The following is a 16,841-nucleotide window of genomic DNA, read 5'->3' as shown; positions in this document are numbered from 1 at the left end:
CTGGGGATAAAGGACTGCAAGGGAGAGATGGAATTCACCTAAGTGAGACAACAGTATCTTTGCCTTCAGGTTGGCCAGCCTGGTGAGAAGAGCTTCAGACCACAAGAACAGGGGTGTGAATAACAACCCATGGACAAGTAAAAATTAATTGACATGGGTGGAAAGCAAGTGAAAGGTGACAGCTACAAGGGAGATCTCAAAATTATAATAGAGGGTAGAAGAAAGTCCACCACAAGTGTATGTACATAAATGCACACAGCTTGGGAAACAAGCAGGAGAAACTGGAGCTCCATATGCAGTGACATAGCTGTGACAGTTTTGGGCTATCTGAGACACAGTGAGACAGCTTGCACAATTGGAATACTGTTGTGGATTGATGGATGCAAGCTGCTCAGGAAAGACAGGCAGGGCAGATGAGGGAAGAGGGCTGTCTTCCATGCAGCTTAGATGTATTAAACTTAATAGGACAGACAACTGGTTGGGTGAGATCCTGTGGTTCAGGATCAGAGGAGAGACTAGTAGAGGCAGCATCATGGTGAGTTTGTTTTAGATCATGCAATGCAGGCACAGAAGCAGATAAAGTCTTCTTTAAACAACTCAATTTTCTGCATCACAGACCCTGGTTCTTGTTAACCTCTGACATCTGCTGGAAAAGCAGCATGGTGGGACACAAGTAGTCAAGATTTCTTGACACAGGCATTGAATGGCTAGAGCTGTCCCACAATTGAATCTGTTACTGACAGGACAAAATAGTTCTGGATGTGATAATCAGTAGCAGCTTTGGCTGTAGTGACCATGAAATGGTAGAGTTCAAGATCCTGGAGAGAATGATAAAGGGGAGAAAACAGAACACAGACCTTTGATTTCACTTGCCACTTCCTCCCGGTGTCCCTGCACAGTTCAGGCTCAGCCACCTCAAATGCATCGTTGGACAGAGCACTGAACGTATCCTGTAGTTACAGAAACACAGGTGGAGAAGGAGCCTTTCTCTTGTTGCCCGAAGTCACAACCTTCCAGCTCTTCCGTGTCTTAGGAGACTATATTCCAATCCAAGAATCACATAGTCTGCCTGCATCTCCTTTAATGTAGTTGTAGGTTTAGGCTCCTGTAGCTGCAGTGTCTCCGAGATGGTTTGATCCATTTCCTTTTGTAGTCTATGATGCTGCAGTCTGATGACCTCTTCCTGCAGCTCCTTAACTTGGTGAAACAGACCAGACCCTCCCCCAGCACACACCTCTTGCAGGCAAGGAGACCATCTTCCCCTGCCCCAACAACCTCACTGGGAGGCCTCAGGCCCTGTAACTCCAGACCTGGAGAGCTTCATCCTCCTTCGGGGGCCTGGCCCCAGTGCTGCAGACCATGAAGTTGAAACTATGTTTCAAACTTCCTCCAAAATCTCACTGAAAAACAAAAAGAAAGCTCAAAAGAAATATACTACCTCCCAACCAGGTATGAAACTGCAGAGACTGTAAGCAATATGACCTCACAGTGCAAAGTAAAGAATTAGAATAAGCAATATCTTGATTCTGAATACAGAAGTTATACTTTAAAAGATTAAGTGTTAGTGCTCAATATTCTTTCTCTACAAACTACTAGCTCAATCTAATTCTCAGTTCTGGTACTTGTGTCTTCCCTGGAAGAAGTTTCAGCTATTCAGGGGACTACCATTCTCCTAAAATAATGGTTTGCAGATAGCATTCTCCTTTGAAAAGCAGCTTCACTGATCTCAGTGGAATTGTTCCAGGCAGAATATGCTTAGATTTTCTGAAAGATCAGAACCTTAATTAGCAGATCATAGTTACACTATTCATTTTCATTTCAGTGTTCAATTAGTTTACTAACTCTTTACTTAATTTCAGTATTATAATTTATATTTTTACTCTATAATTTAACTTTTTACAATTCTGGTTTAATTATCATTGTATTTGAAAACTTACAGAAAATATAAAATTTTTTGTTGACGAAAGTTGTTACAACTTCAGCGAAAACTTAGGAAGTTTCCTCCCATTATATACCTAAGATTACGGACACACTGGGACAAACCTGGTATCTTATGTTTAAATAAACAGCATCCATGAATCAGGATCACTATGGCACACCAAGAAACCAATTATTGTTAAATTCCAGGTAATTTAAACCGATGTCTAAAGCTGGTTTTGCCAGCCAGTTTTGAAAAAAGTGGAAAAAGCTAGTTTTTATGCTTTTCTGTATACACATTTTCAAGGTTTACACTAGATTGGTCTCAAAGAAACAGAAGACTAGATCTAGTGCATCATCCAAGTCTAAAGAGATTCCATGATATGATGCTTGCTAATCACAAGACAATCTAGGTTCAAGAAGCTAAAAAAGCCACAGGGAGTTTTCTTGTTTTCTTATTGTAATACATGAAATAGGTATAAAAATCTCTTCAGCATTCACAATACTAAATATTTTCTGGAGAGCTGATGCTACCTATACAGAGCTAGCAAACATTGCAGCTCTCAAAATGTTTTCTTTAAAACTCTTTATGGCAGAAATAGGAAAAAACAAAATCTGACAAACAGTATTTATGAAATCTAAGTAAATGAGACAATGTCAGATTCCCCAACCTCTCAGAAAAAAACCAACCCTTTTAATATGACAGAACAAAAACAGAATCAACAGCAATTAGTTCAATAAAATTGAACTAATTTAATTCAACAAAAGCCTGCGTATCAGTATTAGATTATCTGTTTTACAGTGCAAGCACATCAGATCACTGAAAAGTGAAGGTTACACATGTTCTGTTTATCTTTAAGCATAGATCCTATTTGCATTCACACTGCTATCTGTGGTATTAGGCATCTTTTCAGAAGGTACAATAAGCTAAACAAAGATTTATTTGGTGATTCTACTGCATGAAACGTAAAAGCCAAAAACATAGACACTTTGTATTAAAGTAACTATAACAAAAGCAATAGGTGCAGCACAACCTCTGGCTTATACATTAAGTACAAGCAGAATAATCAAAAGTATGTCCAACAGTGAACCTTCTTCTGTTTTCCCCAAACAATACGCTTTTCTTACCTGCCTCTTCTTTTGCCATCTTTGAAACCCAATGGAGTTATTAGTTTAGTAAAAGTACAGACACTGTGTTGGACGTGAAAACTCTTTACATGATAAATTGAGTAAAGGTACTAAGTTAAATAAACTCACCATTTCAGTGGTGTACCTTCATATTCAAACCATATTTCACTAACTTCCTCTTGTCTCATAACTTTCTGAAAGTGTTTCTTCACTTTGTCTGTTACCAGTGTCAAGTAGCTTATCCTTGGCAAAAGCAACTGAAAGAAAAAGATTATAGAATCCTTAAGTACACATAAAATTTACTAAATTAATAAAAATCTGTAACAAGGATGCATTTTTATAACCAAAATTCAGTCAGCAATCTTCCCCCCCACCCTTTAAGGTAAGATGTCTTTTAAACAGTTTACTTATTAATGGTCAATGAAAGGCTATAAAATTATGTACTCAGAAGATGCAGTATCCAACACATTAACACAAAAAAAAGTAAAATAAGTTCTTGATTCTTTCAACGTGTTGGGAGGGAAAAGAGTGGAATTAAATTTATGCTTTTCTGTACTTAAGCAGGCCAAAGAACGAAGGTTTTAGCTTTTTTCATACAAACAGGTAGGAACATGTTCTAACTTATTGAATATAATGAGCAACTGCATATCAGCTATTATTTCAAAATGGAAATTCCTACAAAATTAAAGCAAAAAGAAAACTAGCTGCCTAAGGGTTTGGTTTCCAAGTGCGTTTTATATTTCCAATAGCTGGCAATTTCTGTTTTCTTTGCACTGGGTTTGCCAATTCAACATGTTAGTAAAGGCTACTATGATTCTTCTGCTATTTAACCTTTGCCAAGCTACTAAAATCAGAAAGAAAAGCTGTCAATATTTTATCAGTTGAAACAAGACACCTTCTTACAGCTTTCTGGTGCACCATCTTTTTTTCCTCAAGTGTAATGTTATGCACTATCCAAAACAGAATGCGCGTTATTTTTATTTGCAGCCCCCCTTCCCCCCCATTTTTTTATTTTTAAATTCTCATGCCTAGTAAGAGTGGTTAAGCAGACTGCATCAGTGTACTGACTGATGACTGTATAGCACATTTTCTTAAGATTAATCAATCCATTAGCTTTAACAAAAAATGCCTTCCAGTATCCCAATGAGAAAAGATTAACCTCCCTGTAAAATGGCATTTAGCTTTGAAGCAGGCATTTTAAATGAACAATTAATCCTGTAAAGTTTTTTTCATTTCCTAATTATTAAAGTAGATGAGTCTAAGGAATAAATAGAAGTAAATTATATTTTGCATATTTAAAGAGAAACATTTGTTTTCCAGTGTTCCTTGTAATCAGTGTTGTTTCTTAAATTAGTTACTTTATAGTATACAGATAATGCTCGGCCTTAAGTGAATGTCTATGGCACAGGCATCCCAAATAATATACGGATACGTCTTCCCTGACAGAAAACTTGATATTTCCAACAATTAGACCATGCCTTGATACCTAAATTAGATAATATTTTGGCCATGATACTAGCATTTATTTACAAGTATCAGATTCACAAAGAAACATGGAAAGTAAATCAAGAGTAAGTTCTTACAAAAGAGAATGGATTTTTCCTTTAGATAATACTACATTAGGTTACTGATCAGCATACATCTGTGAAACAATTAAATTTGAGGATTATATAAACCTACAAAAGGTCAAGACTCACACTAGCACAGTCCTCAAGTCAGTTAACACTTAATCTTTTATGTACCACATGGTTTTTTCATTTGCTGCTCTTACTACCGTCATCATATTGTGTCTACCTTCTTTCATAAGACTAATTCAGCAAGGTAATTAAACACAGCCTTCAGTTTTAAAAGGTGAATAAACTCAAGTTCAATGAAGTCACATATACACTCAAGAATTGTTTGGTACCTCAATAACTTGAATGACAATATGATCTTATCCTTCACTAACCTAATCCCATATATCTACACTGGATGTTCCTGACACAATATAGTCCAGGCCACTCCAATCAAACCCAAATATTTTTGGTAATAATTCCGTATTATTTATCCGAGAACCGTTTGGATTCCTACAAAAGCCAATTTGCTGCATGTGGCACAGCCACAGAGAAATTGATAAATACATTAAAGCATTATTGATTGCAAGTATATAACATAACCCTTTAAACTGCACAACTAACTAACTCTGTAAAATATTCTACTTCAGTTTGTAGAGCGCAAGAACAATGCAGTTTCTATTTCAACACAGTTAGAGATCGCAGACAATAACCAAACAGCGTTTAGCTGAATTTAACAGAATGTGGCCAGCACTCCCAGTGAGCCTCTTTTGAGTACAAAGCCCAACAGTTATTCAGGTTAACAGGGAGTGCCTGTTTTTCAGAGATGCTGAGCATTTGTAGCACCTACTGAACTCGTTTTTCAGTCTTCCCACTTCTACCTTGCTACAGTCTTCCCCTTCCATGGGAGACATGAAAGGATCCAATTCTATCTCTTTTCTAGCTTTAATTATCCTAGAGATTTATAAGTACACTAAATCTGTTAAGTGATACCTTTAAAAGCATAGTTTAAGGACATTTTCATTTTGTTACCCCTTTTAATATCCCTTCTCCACCAGTTGTCTACACTCAGTGAAAGACACCAGTTGACACAAATCATTTTTACTCCAAAACCACTAATTTTTAAATGTTATTACCAAGTATTTCCAGAGGAAAGCTACTATAAAATATTTAGGAGGAAAAAAAGACCCTTAATGTGTTTAACTATATGCTGGGCTTTAGTCATTCTCTCTCACAGCAGAATCACATTAATTGTTTTTATAGAGGCCTCTTTATAAAAACCAGAATTCTACACAGCATTCCATCTTCAGACTATTAGACACTGACAAGCTTCTCCCAACACTTCAGCTACGTGGCAAGGAGCCTTCCTTTTACACAAAGCTGTGTTCACCAGAATAACACCTCTCCCACAAACGCTTTGCTACTGGCCCCTAAACCAGTCCGTGCGGGCCAGCGAGGCCTTTGGTTACCCTACAGCTACACCTCTAGATGCTGGGAATGAATGGCCATGATTCAGTGATAAGAGTAATTCTTGGTTTAGGGCTGTAATGCCTAATTAAGAAAAAACCCACATGATCATATGACAAGACATACTAATTCAAGTTAAACTCATTCCACTGGGTCAGATTGCTCAATTGCCCTTTTTTCGACAAATAACTTTGTCAGCAGTCTTTGTGCTAAAGGTTTAAACAACACTATGAAAATTAAACACATTCACCAATGCAAGTAACATAACAACTGCAACCTGAATATAAGACTGATAAATCACAATGTAATACACTAAAAGACAGAATGCCCATCATAAATTAAATTACCTACAGTACTACATGGGCAAACACTCAGATAAGGTAGTATCAAAGTTTTTGATTAATAGACTGAAGGCAGATTTAGCATAGATTCAATAGTTACCAATTTAAACAGTGTATGAGAGAAAACAACTACTAGGAAAGTGTATGATGTAACACATAAGGAATTAAACAGAAGAGAATCCCAGTTCTGATGCAAGTTGTCTGGCAACTGGATTTGCCATGCTGCCTGCAGATCAATGGCATAGGAGCATAATGCTTGCCACTCGCTATGCAGCCTAACAAAGAAACCTGGATGAAAAACCCCACTGGCAGCTGAGGTTTGTGCCTTGAAAGGAGTCACATCTGTCTTGTCCCCCAGAAAGGGCCAACTTGTAAGAAGACAGAAGTCTAAAGCAGTCAGTGGATGAATTGCTTTTAAGTGTCAAGACTGATTAAGGATTCCTGAAATTTAAGTGAGGCTGGGTGCCATTCCCTCCAGCAACTACTTGTGTAAGTTTTCTCCCATTTGGTATAAAAACAAAAAGCTGGCATAAACTCCCTCAAAGTAGTCAAGAATACATGGTATAAAGCCAAGTAGATGTTTACTACCTGTTGGGATCAGACTGACCATTGCAACAGTAATGAAGACAAGATAAACAAATCACTCAGTACTAACAATTAAAAAAATACCATTTGAGAACATGAAAAAAACCACTAAAATTCATATTCTTAGGTCAACAGCCATATCCAATGTAATTATTTAATCCTTCTAAAATAAACAGGAACTAGCTCTTAATTAAAAATGAGATATAACAATAATCAACTGGTTTTGATAGGATTTCCAGCCCTAGCTTTGAAATAAATTGTGAAGGACATGCACACAATTCATATATGCTCAACTTGAACCAAAATAGCTATACAAAACTGACAGGGGTGGGGTAGGGCAAGCAAATAAGATTAGGAGTTCTCCTCATTAAATTAATGAAACAAAAGTAAATCTCCAACTACATTGCCAGGCAGAATAAATACTAGTAGGCTAGAACATGCCATCCCCAAAATCACACAAACCACAACACCTTCGTGTTGCATATTGTGTATTGCTACAGTATTTAATCATAACAACCGGGAATGCCTTCCGTACAGGTTAAATGAAATGCAAAGAACTCCTAATGTCTAAGTAAATGCTTATCTTTGTGTAAGAGCAGCAACTCTCCACAGAGTTGTTTTTTTTTTTGCAGAGCTAAACAGCATTTTATATACAACAGATTATAAACCAGAAAAAATCTAGATTTAACAGGAACTGGACTGGTCTGACCACCAATGCATCCAGGATGAAGAAATAAGGCATCCTATCATGAAATGGCTTCACATTGCTCACTACTATAGACATCTTAACAACCTTTTTGATACTAAGAAAGCTTAAGGAGTATGGAATAATTACTGGAGGTGACTTAGGAATTAAACTTATGTTTTTAGAAAAAGCACAGCAATGAAGAAGCTTTCAGGGTGGAATGCAGCTGATATGGGAGGAATCCATTCCACGGAAGTTCCCCAGTAACCTTAGATGTTGGCAATGCCAGGAGAACTTGGCTTACTGACTCTAGGAAGAGTTGTCCGGAGGGCAGAGCGGTGTGGATGCATCGCGGACAGGCTCTGTGATAAACGGTAACTTAAGGTACCATGAACTGGTATGCTGCTTATTTGCCACCCTGGGCCAACAGTCCATCATACTTTTGACAAAATGCTGTCCTTTTGGTGAACTTTGCTCATTATAATGTCATTATAATACCAAAACACACCTCCATCCCAAAAGCTACCTGCCTCTAAGGTGCAACCACCCCTCACTGGGCATGTGCTTTGAGTTTTTCTACCTTTAAAAGTAAAATGAGGAAATCTTACACCAATCATAATAAAGGTATGTATGACTAGAGTTACTCACGCTCCACCTGAAAGATAAAAAAGAAGTATAAAATGTGTGAAGAGAAAGAGGGTGTTAGGGAAGATACCATCACGTACCACTCTGACTCCTGGGACCAGTCGATGAGCTGAGCCTCTCTGCCCCCTCATTGAGACGCCTTTTGGGTAAGGTTTGAGCACTTGGTTATACCAAGTGTTTTCCTGGGAAAACTTAGAACCCTCTATATAGCTTCACTTTAAATCTCCAATGCATTAGAGTCGCTTCATATTTGCTTAACGCACTTGTAGCCTAGCAGTGTTACTCATTTTCTTAGTATTTGTGTCATGTAACCAGCAATTTTATCACTGGTAACCCAAAGAACCTGTGTATCTATTGCTTCAATAAATTGTACTATTCATTAATCTAGCCGTGATCGTTCTCATTGAATGTGATTGGCCTGGGCATCTGCCACATTAGCTACTAACAACAAATACTCTGTTGGGTGGTTACTTCTACAATCCTTAGAAAATAAACCGTTGACCAAGTCTGAGGCTAAGACTGGACTTAGCCACACCTACACTACTCTCGGCGAAGGAGTTTAGAAAGCAAGGGGGTCCTGTCTGAACCTCATGACTCAACAGCAGGATCTCTCCCTAGCCACTCCTCAGGCTCCTACCATTAACGCAATAAAGAATGGCCCAGGTAAGGCTAGTCCATTGGGCAGAGTATCATTCTAAGATTGCCTTCTGCTGTAATTTTGTTCTTTACACCTAACAAATCTCAGGCAATGAGTACTCTGCTTCCGGTACACATTTTATCTCAGACTGTTTGTACCAAGAGACAGATGGTACACCATTTCAAAATAAAGCTCATAACAATTTTAGGACTAGGGAAAAATCAGATAGTTCAGCAAAGGTAGTTCAACCTAGCTGTTCCTAATTACGCTTCCACTCCAAACACAAGTATCTGTAGGAAAACACTCCAAAGAAACTGACATGTCCATTTCCAGTGTAACTCTGCAGAAACCTACCTGGCTTGACTACAGGAAGAAATAGGACAGTGTTTTACCTGAGCTGCTTAGTCTTGATGTCACTACTCTTTCCAAAAGATAGACAAGCTCATTTTAAATTAGCTCTGCTAGCCCCATGCAGTGCCATAATGCGATATGCACATGCACCACTCCAGTCCTGTGCTAATACATCTAACAGGCAAGCGTCTCCTGCCACACCACTCACCACACACCAAAATCCATCACACAGATTCTAGGCTGTTTTTCTGACCCCTCACCCTCCCAGTCTATGTCTTTATCTTCATAATGCAAATTTCTCAGAAGCTATTTTTTCCCCTCCCTATTAATATAATGATGCTGATACTTCCTTGCCATGCAGCCTTCCCATTTACGGAAGGCAATCTGGAATACAGAGGTTATATCTGCATTAACAAGTACTGAGATGTGATAAAAGGAGGCGTGTAAAGCTGAACAGCTGGTGTTAAGGGCTGGGAACGTTCACTTTTTTAACTCCAGTTTGGGGGGGGTGGGGGGTGGTGGTGTGGTGTTAATTTTTGTTTAACACTTAAATTTAGCTCCGATTTGATTCCATACACTAAATGCCCATTAGCAGCTGAAGCACATCATCTGCTTCAGCTGCACGTGAAAATGATTCAGCTTGTGGGCTTCAAGACCGCTGTGTGATGCAAACCTAGGCACAGTAAGTGGAAAGAATGAAGACTTGTTTCAAAAATGCACTCCAGATCTGAACAAAAACATTAACATAGATGCACTCTGAAACTATGAGAACTAAATCATGATTTAAAATTTTGATCGCTATTCCTTCTTTTACTATTAGAAATCCTTTGTCCCTTCAAGAAATAAAGCTATATTATCAGCTCCAGCATGACCTGAAAAAGGAAGAAGCTAAAAAATTTTAGAATTGTGACCTGTGAATAATCACATTTTGCAGAAATAATTAAGCTTTGAGAATTTCTGTGCGCACTTTAAGCGGAATAAAAGAAACCCTACCAGCTTAAAACTATCTCCTTGGTTTAGAAAGCTGGCTGCACCATGACAATAACATGGTTTCAGAGTTTCCATGCTGACGTAAAATAGATCAAGACTGCAAGTCTCTATACATAAACTCATACCTTTCATGTAAATCTTACACAATATATACATATATATTTTAAATAATTTATATATAAAATTATATAGAAATTGAAGTCTGAGACTTGTAGGTAGCTCAAATGCATTTGGCAGTGTGTCAACCACACGAAGTGCTTCTGTTTTAGTGGTGAAACTGAAGCATAGAGAGATAAGTGCTATCACCACTGAATGAAAAGCTTTAACGCTTTATTAGATTTCAAAAACCCACTAAAGACACAAGTAAACCAGAAAATGATGAAATAAGGATGCTATTAAATACAGAAGAAAAAATTCTTATCCAGTAGTATTTTCAAAAAGAGTAAAATAGATATGACGAGATTTAAGGATTTCAGAATCACGTAAAAACACATAGTGCAAGATTTACCTCCCACATACTTGCTACACTTCAAATTTAATTCACCAAATCAGCTAACATTCCCTAACAAACAAGTGTCTATTGGGTGCTTAAAGGATGAAAACTGCTGAGCACACTATAAATAAATACCACACAATTGCAGAAGGCCCTTCCAGTTTAGAACCCAAATACATCCATCTCACCCTCATTTTTATCATCACCTAGCAAACCAGTTCAGGATTTGCAGGCAAACCAGTTCAGTAACACTGTACTGTTACGATATTATAGCTGCTTTTCTTAGATCTAAGCTAGATCTCTCATGGCTGCTAGCATTTAAAGACAAGAAAATGAGCAGAAAACGTCTGTGAACAGAAATACTGGAACCAGAGTTCATTATGAGTTTGTGTTACACAGGCGACCGATCTTAAACACTGATATTGCAGAAAGCTCTGACTAAAGTTATTTCTGTAGCAAGGTAACATACAAATTCTCTCCCTTCTTCTGATTATTATCTAAGAACATACAAACTCACCATGAGTACACGCAGAGCTTCCTCCTCCTCCTTTTAGCTAGCTAGTTGTTGACTTTTCATAATTTAAGTTATTAATTATTTGTGATAAGACTATCTCACTGGTGAAACAAGCTTGAAGTTTTGAACTCACTGTGAAGAGAGGTGAATCAGGCAGAGTAGTCATATGGTTCACTTTCAGAACATAGCAGGAATAAGAAGAGTTGGGTTTTACTTTTCACAACGTGTAATAGCACACAACAAGAATGAAGGAAACAGACATAACTGTGGCATTGGACTATCCGTGACTACCTTCGTTATACTCACATAGTAAGGCTCAGCTTCCCTTTCGGTTACTTCATCCTGATACAAAGTGAAACAGGTCGGTATTCGTCCAAACCACACATCTCGAAGTACATCTTTGTCATCTGTCATTCTTCCAATGGACAGTGAAGCACATGTAGATGGGGTTTGCTTCTTCAGCTACAACTGCAACCCCGTTCCCCCAGAAAGAAACAAGTCAGCTCGGCAGCAAACAAAACACATCTTGTTAAAGGTTCTGCCGTATCTACGCTCCCGCGAGCGCGGCCAGCGCTGTCACCGAGGCATAAACGGCACCAGTTTGCACAGAGAACGGGACGAGCCAAGGCCTCCGCGTTAACACTTTCCCAAATACAGACACACGGCGGGCGACGTGCAAACGGGCATCTTCCAACCGAGCATCACGACCCAACCGCGGAGGCGAGGGGACCCCTCCCGTCACCGCCCTGCAGCCTGCCGCACCCCGCGCCCGACCGAGGCCCGGCTTTACCGGGGGAAACGGCCCGGGGCCGGGGGCACCCAGCTGGGCCGGCGGCGGACGAGCGGTGGGAGAAGGGCGGGCGGCGACAGGGCCGACCGAGGGAGCAGGTCTCTCGCCGGCGGGGCCGCGGGCCGGCCCGGGAGGGGAGAGTCACCGAGGCCCCAGGACGGGCCCGGCCTGGCCCGGCGGTGTCCCCCCACTCCCTCCCCCAGGGGCATCGCTCCGCCGCACGGGGCCGAACCGAGGGACGGTGCTTCGGCAGCGGCCCCCAGCATGCTCTCCCCGGGCAACGGCAAGGCCGGGAGGCGGACCGCAGCGGCCCCGCCCCAACCCCAGCCCCAGCCGGCCGGGGGCGAGCGGCGGAAGGCCCGGCCCGGGCAGCTCGGCGGAGGGGTGCGGGAGCCGAGAGGGTGGGGGTAGGGGGGTGGGTGGGAAGCAGCCATTACCTCGGTCGGTCGCCGCCCGCGGGGGGAGCGGCGCGCCAGGCAGGAACTGACCCGCCGCCCCACCCCCGCCCCGGCCTGGCTCCGCCCCTCTTCGGCCCGCCCTCTTCGGCCCGCCCCCAGGCGCACGCGCAGTCCGCCGCACTGCTTCCGCCCGGCTCCGGGTGGGCCCGGCTCCGGGTGGGCCCAGCTCCGGCGCTGCACCGCCCCCAGCCGGCGCCGGAAGCCGGAAGCGGGGCCGGGGAGGAGGGGGCAGCCGGCGGGAGGGGCGTGGCGGGGTCTCCTGGCGGGAAGGAGGCTGGGGCGGGGCCGGCGCCTCAGGGCGGCCTGTGGGCGGGGCCCGGGAAGCTCAGCGTGGAAAGTGTTCGGTGCTCGTAGGGTAGCTGAGGGAACTGGTGTTGTTTAACCTGGAGAAGAGGAGGCTGAGGGGAGACCTTATCGCTCTCTGCAACTACCTGAAAGGAGGTTGTAGCGAGGCGGGTGTTGGCCTCTTTTCTCAAGTTACTAGCGGCAGTATGAGAGGAAATGGTCTCAAGCTGCATCAGGGGAGGTTTAGATTGGATATTATGAAGAATTTTACTGGAGGAGTGGCCAGGCATTGGAACATGGTGCCCAGAGAGGTGGTGGAGTTGCCATCCCTGGAGGTGTTAAAAAAAAATGTAGAAATGGCACTTCAGGGCATGGTTTAAGAGGCATGGTGGTGTGGGGTTGATGGTTTGACTTGATCCTAGAGGTCTTTTCCAACCTTAATGATTCTACGATTCTATGATTAAGCTTTCTCTCCTCTCTCACACAATTGTTCTATTTTCCTGTTCTTTACACAGTAGATTTTATACACCGCAATCTTATACTGTGATCCCAGGAGGGTAAGGAGTATGTGCTGCCATCAGGGACATCTCTTACCTACCAAAGCATCATTCTGCATCAGTTTTTTGTCGCCCCAAGGGGTGCAAGTTCACAGTGAATTCCACCTCTGCGTTTTAAAGAACATCTCCTACAATTCTGTCACTCTGCAAATCCCCATTTCCGTGTCCTACAACGAAGGACAGCACTTCTCAGGTGGGAGGGAACACGGTAATTCCAAGGAAGATACCTTTATCGTAGTTTCCTTGCTAGTGTGTGTCACACACTAGCAGTTGTTGAAGCTGGGTTCTTCCGTGGCAAGGAGTTCAACCGTAGCAAATTTATTACAGCTGGTATCTTGGCACTTAACATCTTGAAAGAAAACCGATAAAATATGTTTTTACCTGATGGGTATGGCACACGCCGCAATTTCAGTAGTGGGATGTTCCTGCTATGCTGGCTTGTGGCCACCAGATGTCACACAGCGGCCGCTGCTGCTGAAGGTGTCTTGAGGAATTCAGGAACTAACTATAGATATTACTGACTTTTTGTGGGTTTTACCCAAAGACTGGCATGTTAATGAATTTGTATGTTGCTGATTCAGCTGCATGGTTTGGGGAGTTTTAGGATTTTTTCAGCCATCTGAAAATTAGAGAAGTCTGAAGAGCTTGTTTTATTTTTCCCAGTTTAAATAACCTTGTCATGATCACCTCTTTTTGATAAAACATAATATTCTGAACACAAGCCCTATTATAAATTACTGGAAGAAAAACCTTTTTTTGGTAGTGCTCTAAAAGCAAAAAGTTTGTTGTGGCTCTTCGGTCATTCGGGAAGTACACAGTGAAACCTTACCTATCTGCTTTCCAAGGGGTTTTGTAACACATTAATTAAAAAAAAAACAGGTAAACTGGTGTAAACCTGGAGCAAACTTCATATTTGTCATGGTCTACTCCAAGGCATAGGGAAAGACATATGTATAAAGACACATGCTGTATTGCAAGGGGTTTAGGCTCTCAAGTGACCAGTTCCCTCATGCTGCTAAATGTAGGCAACTTACACTTGCCTTGGGTGCACATATTGGGCAGCACCTCTAAAGGGCATGCTAACGCAGAGATGATGGAAGAGGAGGGGTTCTGCCAGAAGTATTCCCTGAGCACTCCCAGCAGTTTAACTAGTGTGGATGGTGTGGAAATCACTGCCTTGTGCACCTGGAATGGCAGAAACTTCTGGATGCAGGATACTTCCATAGAGACCTGAGCAGAAGTGATCCCACAATTACAAAGGCATCCAACCCACAAGCACTGGTCATCGCTACAGGCTTCTTCATGGATTTCTGCAAGGAACCCCCTTAATGCTGCTACAGGTCCTGTGAAACCAGTCTGATGAGGATGCATTGATTAGTGGAGCTGCTGTGAGGTGCCAGCACCACCACAAAGAAAAAGAAGTAGTTTACCCTGGTTACAAGACATACAACCTTTCAGAAAGCTTGACACATATGGATTTTCTTACAGGAAATCAAGGAGAACCACACTTTTATTCTTTGCCCTTTCCACCTACGAGTTCCTCAGAGTTCTTCCATAGGAAAGGGTTGTTTCAGTAGTGCTGAAGGGTTTGGCTGATCATTGTAGCAGTGTCACTAAAGATAATGCCAGCTTGTCTTGAGAAGAAAATGGCCCAGAAACGTCCACTGGCACAACTGCTCCCACTCATGTTTTTTCTCTCACAAGCAGGAAGGAGTCTGCCAGCACTATTAGCAATAATACTGATAGTGTTCGTAGTGAGGATATGACCCATTCTTGACGCTGCCTGTTCTTAGCTCCTGAGGTCTTACTTAACCTCTGCTGCTACAGCTCTTGAAGCACACCACTTGTCAGCTAGACCGTGTAATCAGCATTCTATTGATTACTAATGACAACTGCCAAACAGATTAAACATTTGCTTTTGCATTATTCTCTCATGTATAGTGTAAGAAACATAGGCACCTGACTCAGGCATATGGATTCCACTCCATAGGCTGAAAATTCAACACCGTCAAGTGCCCAAGTCTTTTGCTGGATCTAGACACAAGGTGCTAAGTAGAGAATAAAACGCAGTGAGTTATAAAGTGACATAACTTGCTATTTAGATTATCTTCCTATTTAAGCATCCTAGCAAACTGCTCATGTAGTTGCCAGATGCAGATGCAGCAAGATAAATTTTAAAATCTGTGAGATTATAAAGACAATAGTTCTATAGGCAAATGAGGCTCTGCTACTGAGATTAACTTGGTTGTAGGTAAATACATGAGATATAATGTAACTAGTGAATAAATAAAGTACACCTGAAATGAATGCCAACTTTGCTGTTAATGTGACTATAAATAATGAATCTGAATCCAAACATTAAAAATACTTGCTAGGATGGAATGTCAAAACAGATAGAATAAAACGAGGCATTACCACCTTTGGCATTTTGTTTTCCACATTGTTATCTAATGCTTCGAGCTGCATCATCGCTCGGCAGAATGGACCAGGCTGAATTGGAAGGGGAAGAGCTCAGCAAACATATTTCCAATTCCAAAGATCCTCCAGCAGTATTCCCCCATTTCAAACATCGTCATCAGACAGCACACACTGAGTCATTGCCTCATGGCACCTGAATCAAAACACCTGTTAGTGAGTACATATGGAATGTGAAGATGCTTGTAAAGAGCAAGATTATAATTAAAGATGCATTAATTCTAACAGAAATAAGAGAAATGGAACAGATGGTTTACATATTTGTGGGCAGTTATGTTTTTGTGTAATGGTAGTGGAGATGAAGATTTGTAAACAGAATCACTGTATAATTTAGGTTGGAAGGGACTTTTGGAGTCCTTTCCTGACCTCTAGGCCAACACCCCTTCTCAAAGCAGGAGTAGCTACAAGGTTAGATCATGTTGGTGAAGGCAAATAATGCCAATGTTTGGTTGCTGAAAAGTTACCTGAAACAAAATGTGGAAAAGTATTTCCCTGTATATTTTTCTATAACCATGATACTGATATTCATTGCTTTGATCACATGGAATTAATTTAATGCTGCTTTCATAGAAAGGCCTTTTTTTTTATGGCACCTACATAGACACTAAGTAAGGATCATTCATATATATGACAAAGAAACCTGGCAGGTGGGCAAAAATTTCCTTTTATTCAGGCCTGGCTCCTCTTTGTGTAAAATCCTGACTCCATTAAATCCATGGAAAAATACACAAAGATATGTGAAACTTAACTTATTCCAGTGTTGCTTTATTAGGAACTGTTCAGCAATCACTACTGATGTTTTCCCTTCATTTCTCTAACAGTTTTCAATAGAAAGCAAACCTATTTTGTTTTAATTTCTTAGCTATTGTTTTTTGAAGTATGTAAACAAAACCAGATTGTGAGAATCATTAATGTACACCTTTTAACATGCAACAGTGAGTAAGAGTCAAATGAAGCTCATAATGCTGCT

At 41.1% G+C, this 16,841-nt stretch overlaps 1 protein-coding gene across 1 annotated transcript in view; it reads right to left on the bottom strand.

The window, feature by feature from the left end:
* Positions 1-12,639, bottom strand: part of ATG5 (autophagy related 5) — a 79,565-nt gene extending 66,926 nt beyond the window's left edge. Inside the window, exons 1-3 of the mRNA XM_064447529.1 lie at positions 12,534-12,639; positions 11,613-11,774; positions 3,175-3,302 (exon numbers count right to left, since the gene is read on the bottom strand). Of these exons, the coding sequence (XP_064303599.1) occupies positions 3,175-3,302; positions 11,613-11,720 (236 nt within the window). The 5' untranslated portion in view covers positions 11,721-11,774; positions 12,534-12,639. The remainder of the gene's footprint in view (positions 1-3,174; positions 3,303-11,612; positions 11,775-12,533) is intronic.
* Positions 12,640-16,841: the final 4,202 nt, after the last annotated feature.

The sequence above is a fragment of the Phalacrocorax carbo genome, chromosome 3 (assembly GCF_963921805.1).
Source record: "Phalacrocorax carbo chromosome 3, bPhaCar2.1, whole genome shotgun sequence".
NCBI lineage: Eukaryota > Metazoa > Chordata > Aves > Suliformes > Phalacrocoracidae > Phalacrocorax > Phalacrocorax carbo.
The sequence above is the reverse complement of the archived record's forward strand: the minus strand, read 5'-3'. Positions and strand labels throughout refer to the sequence as shown.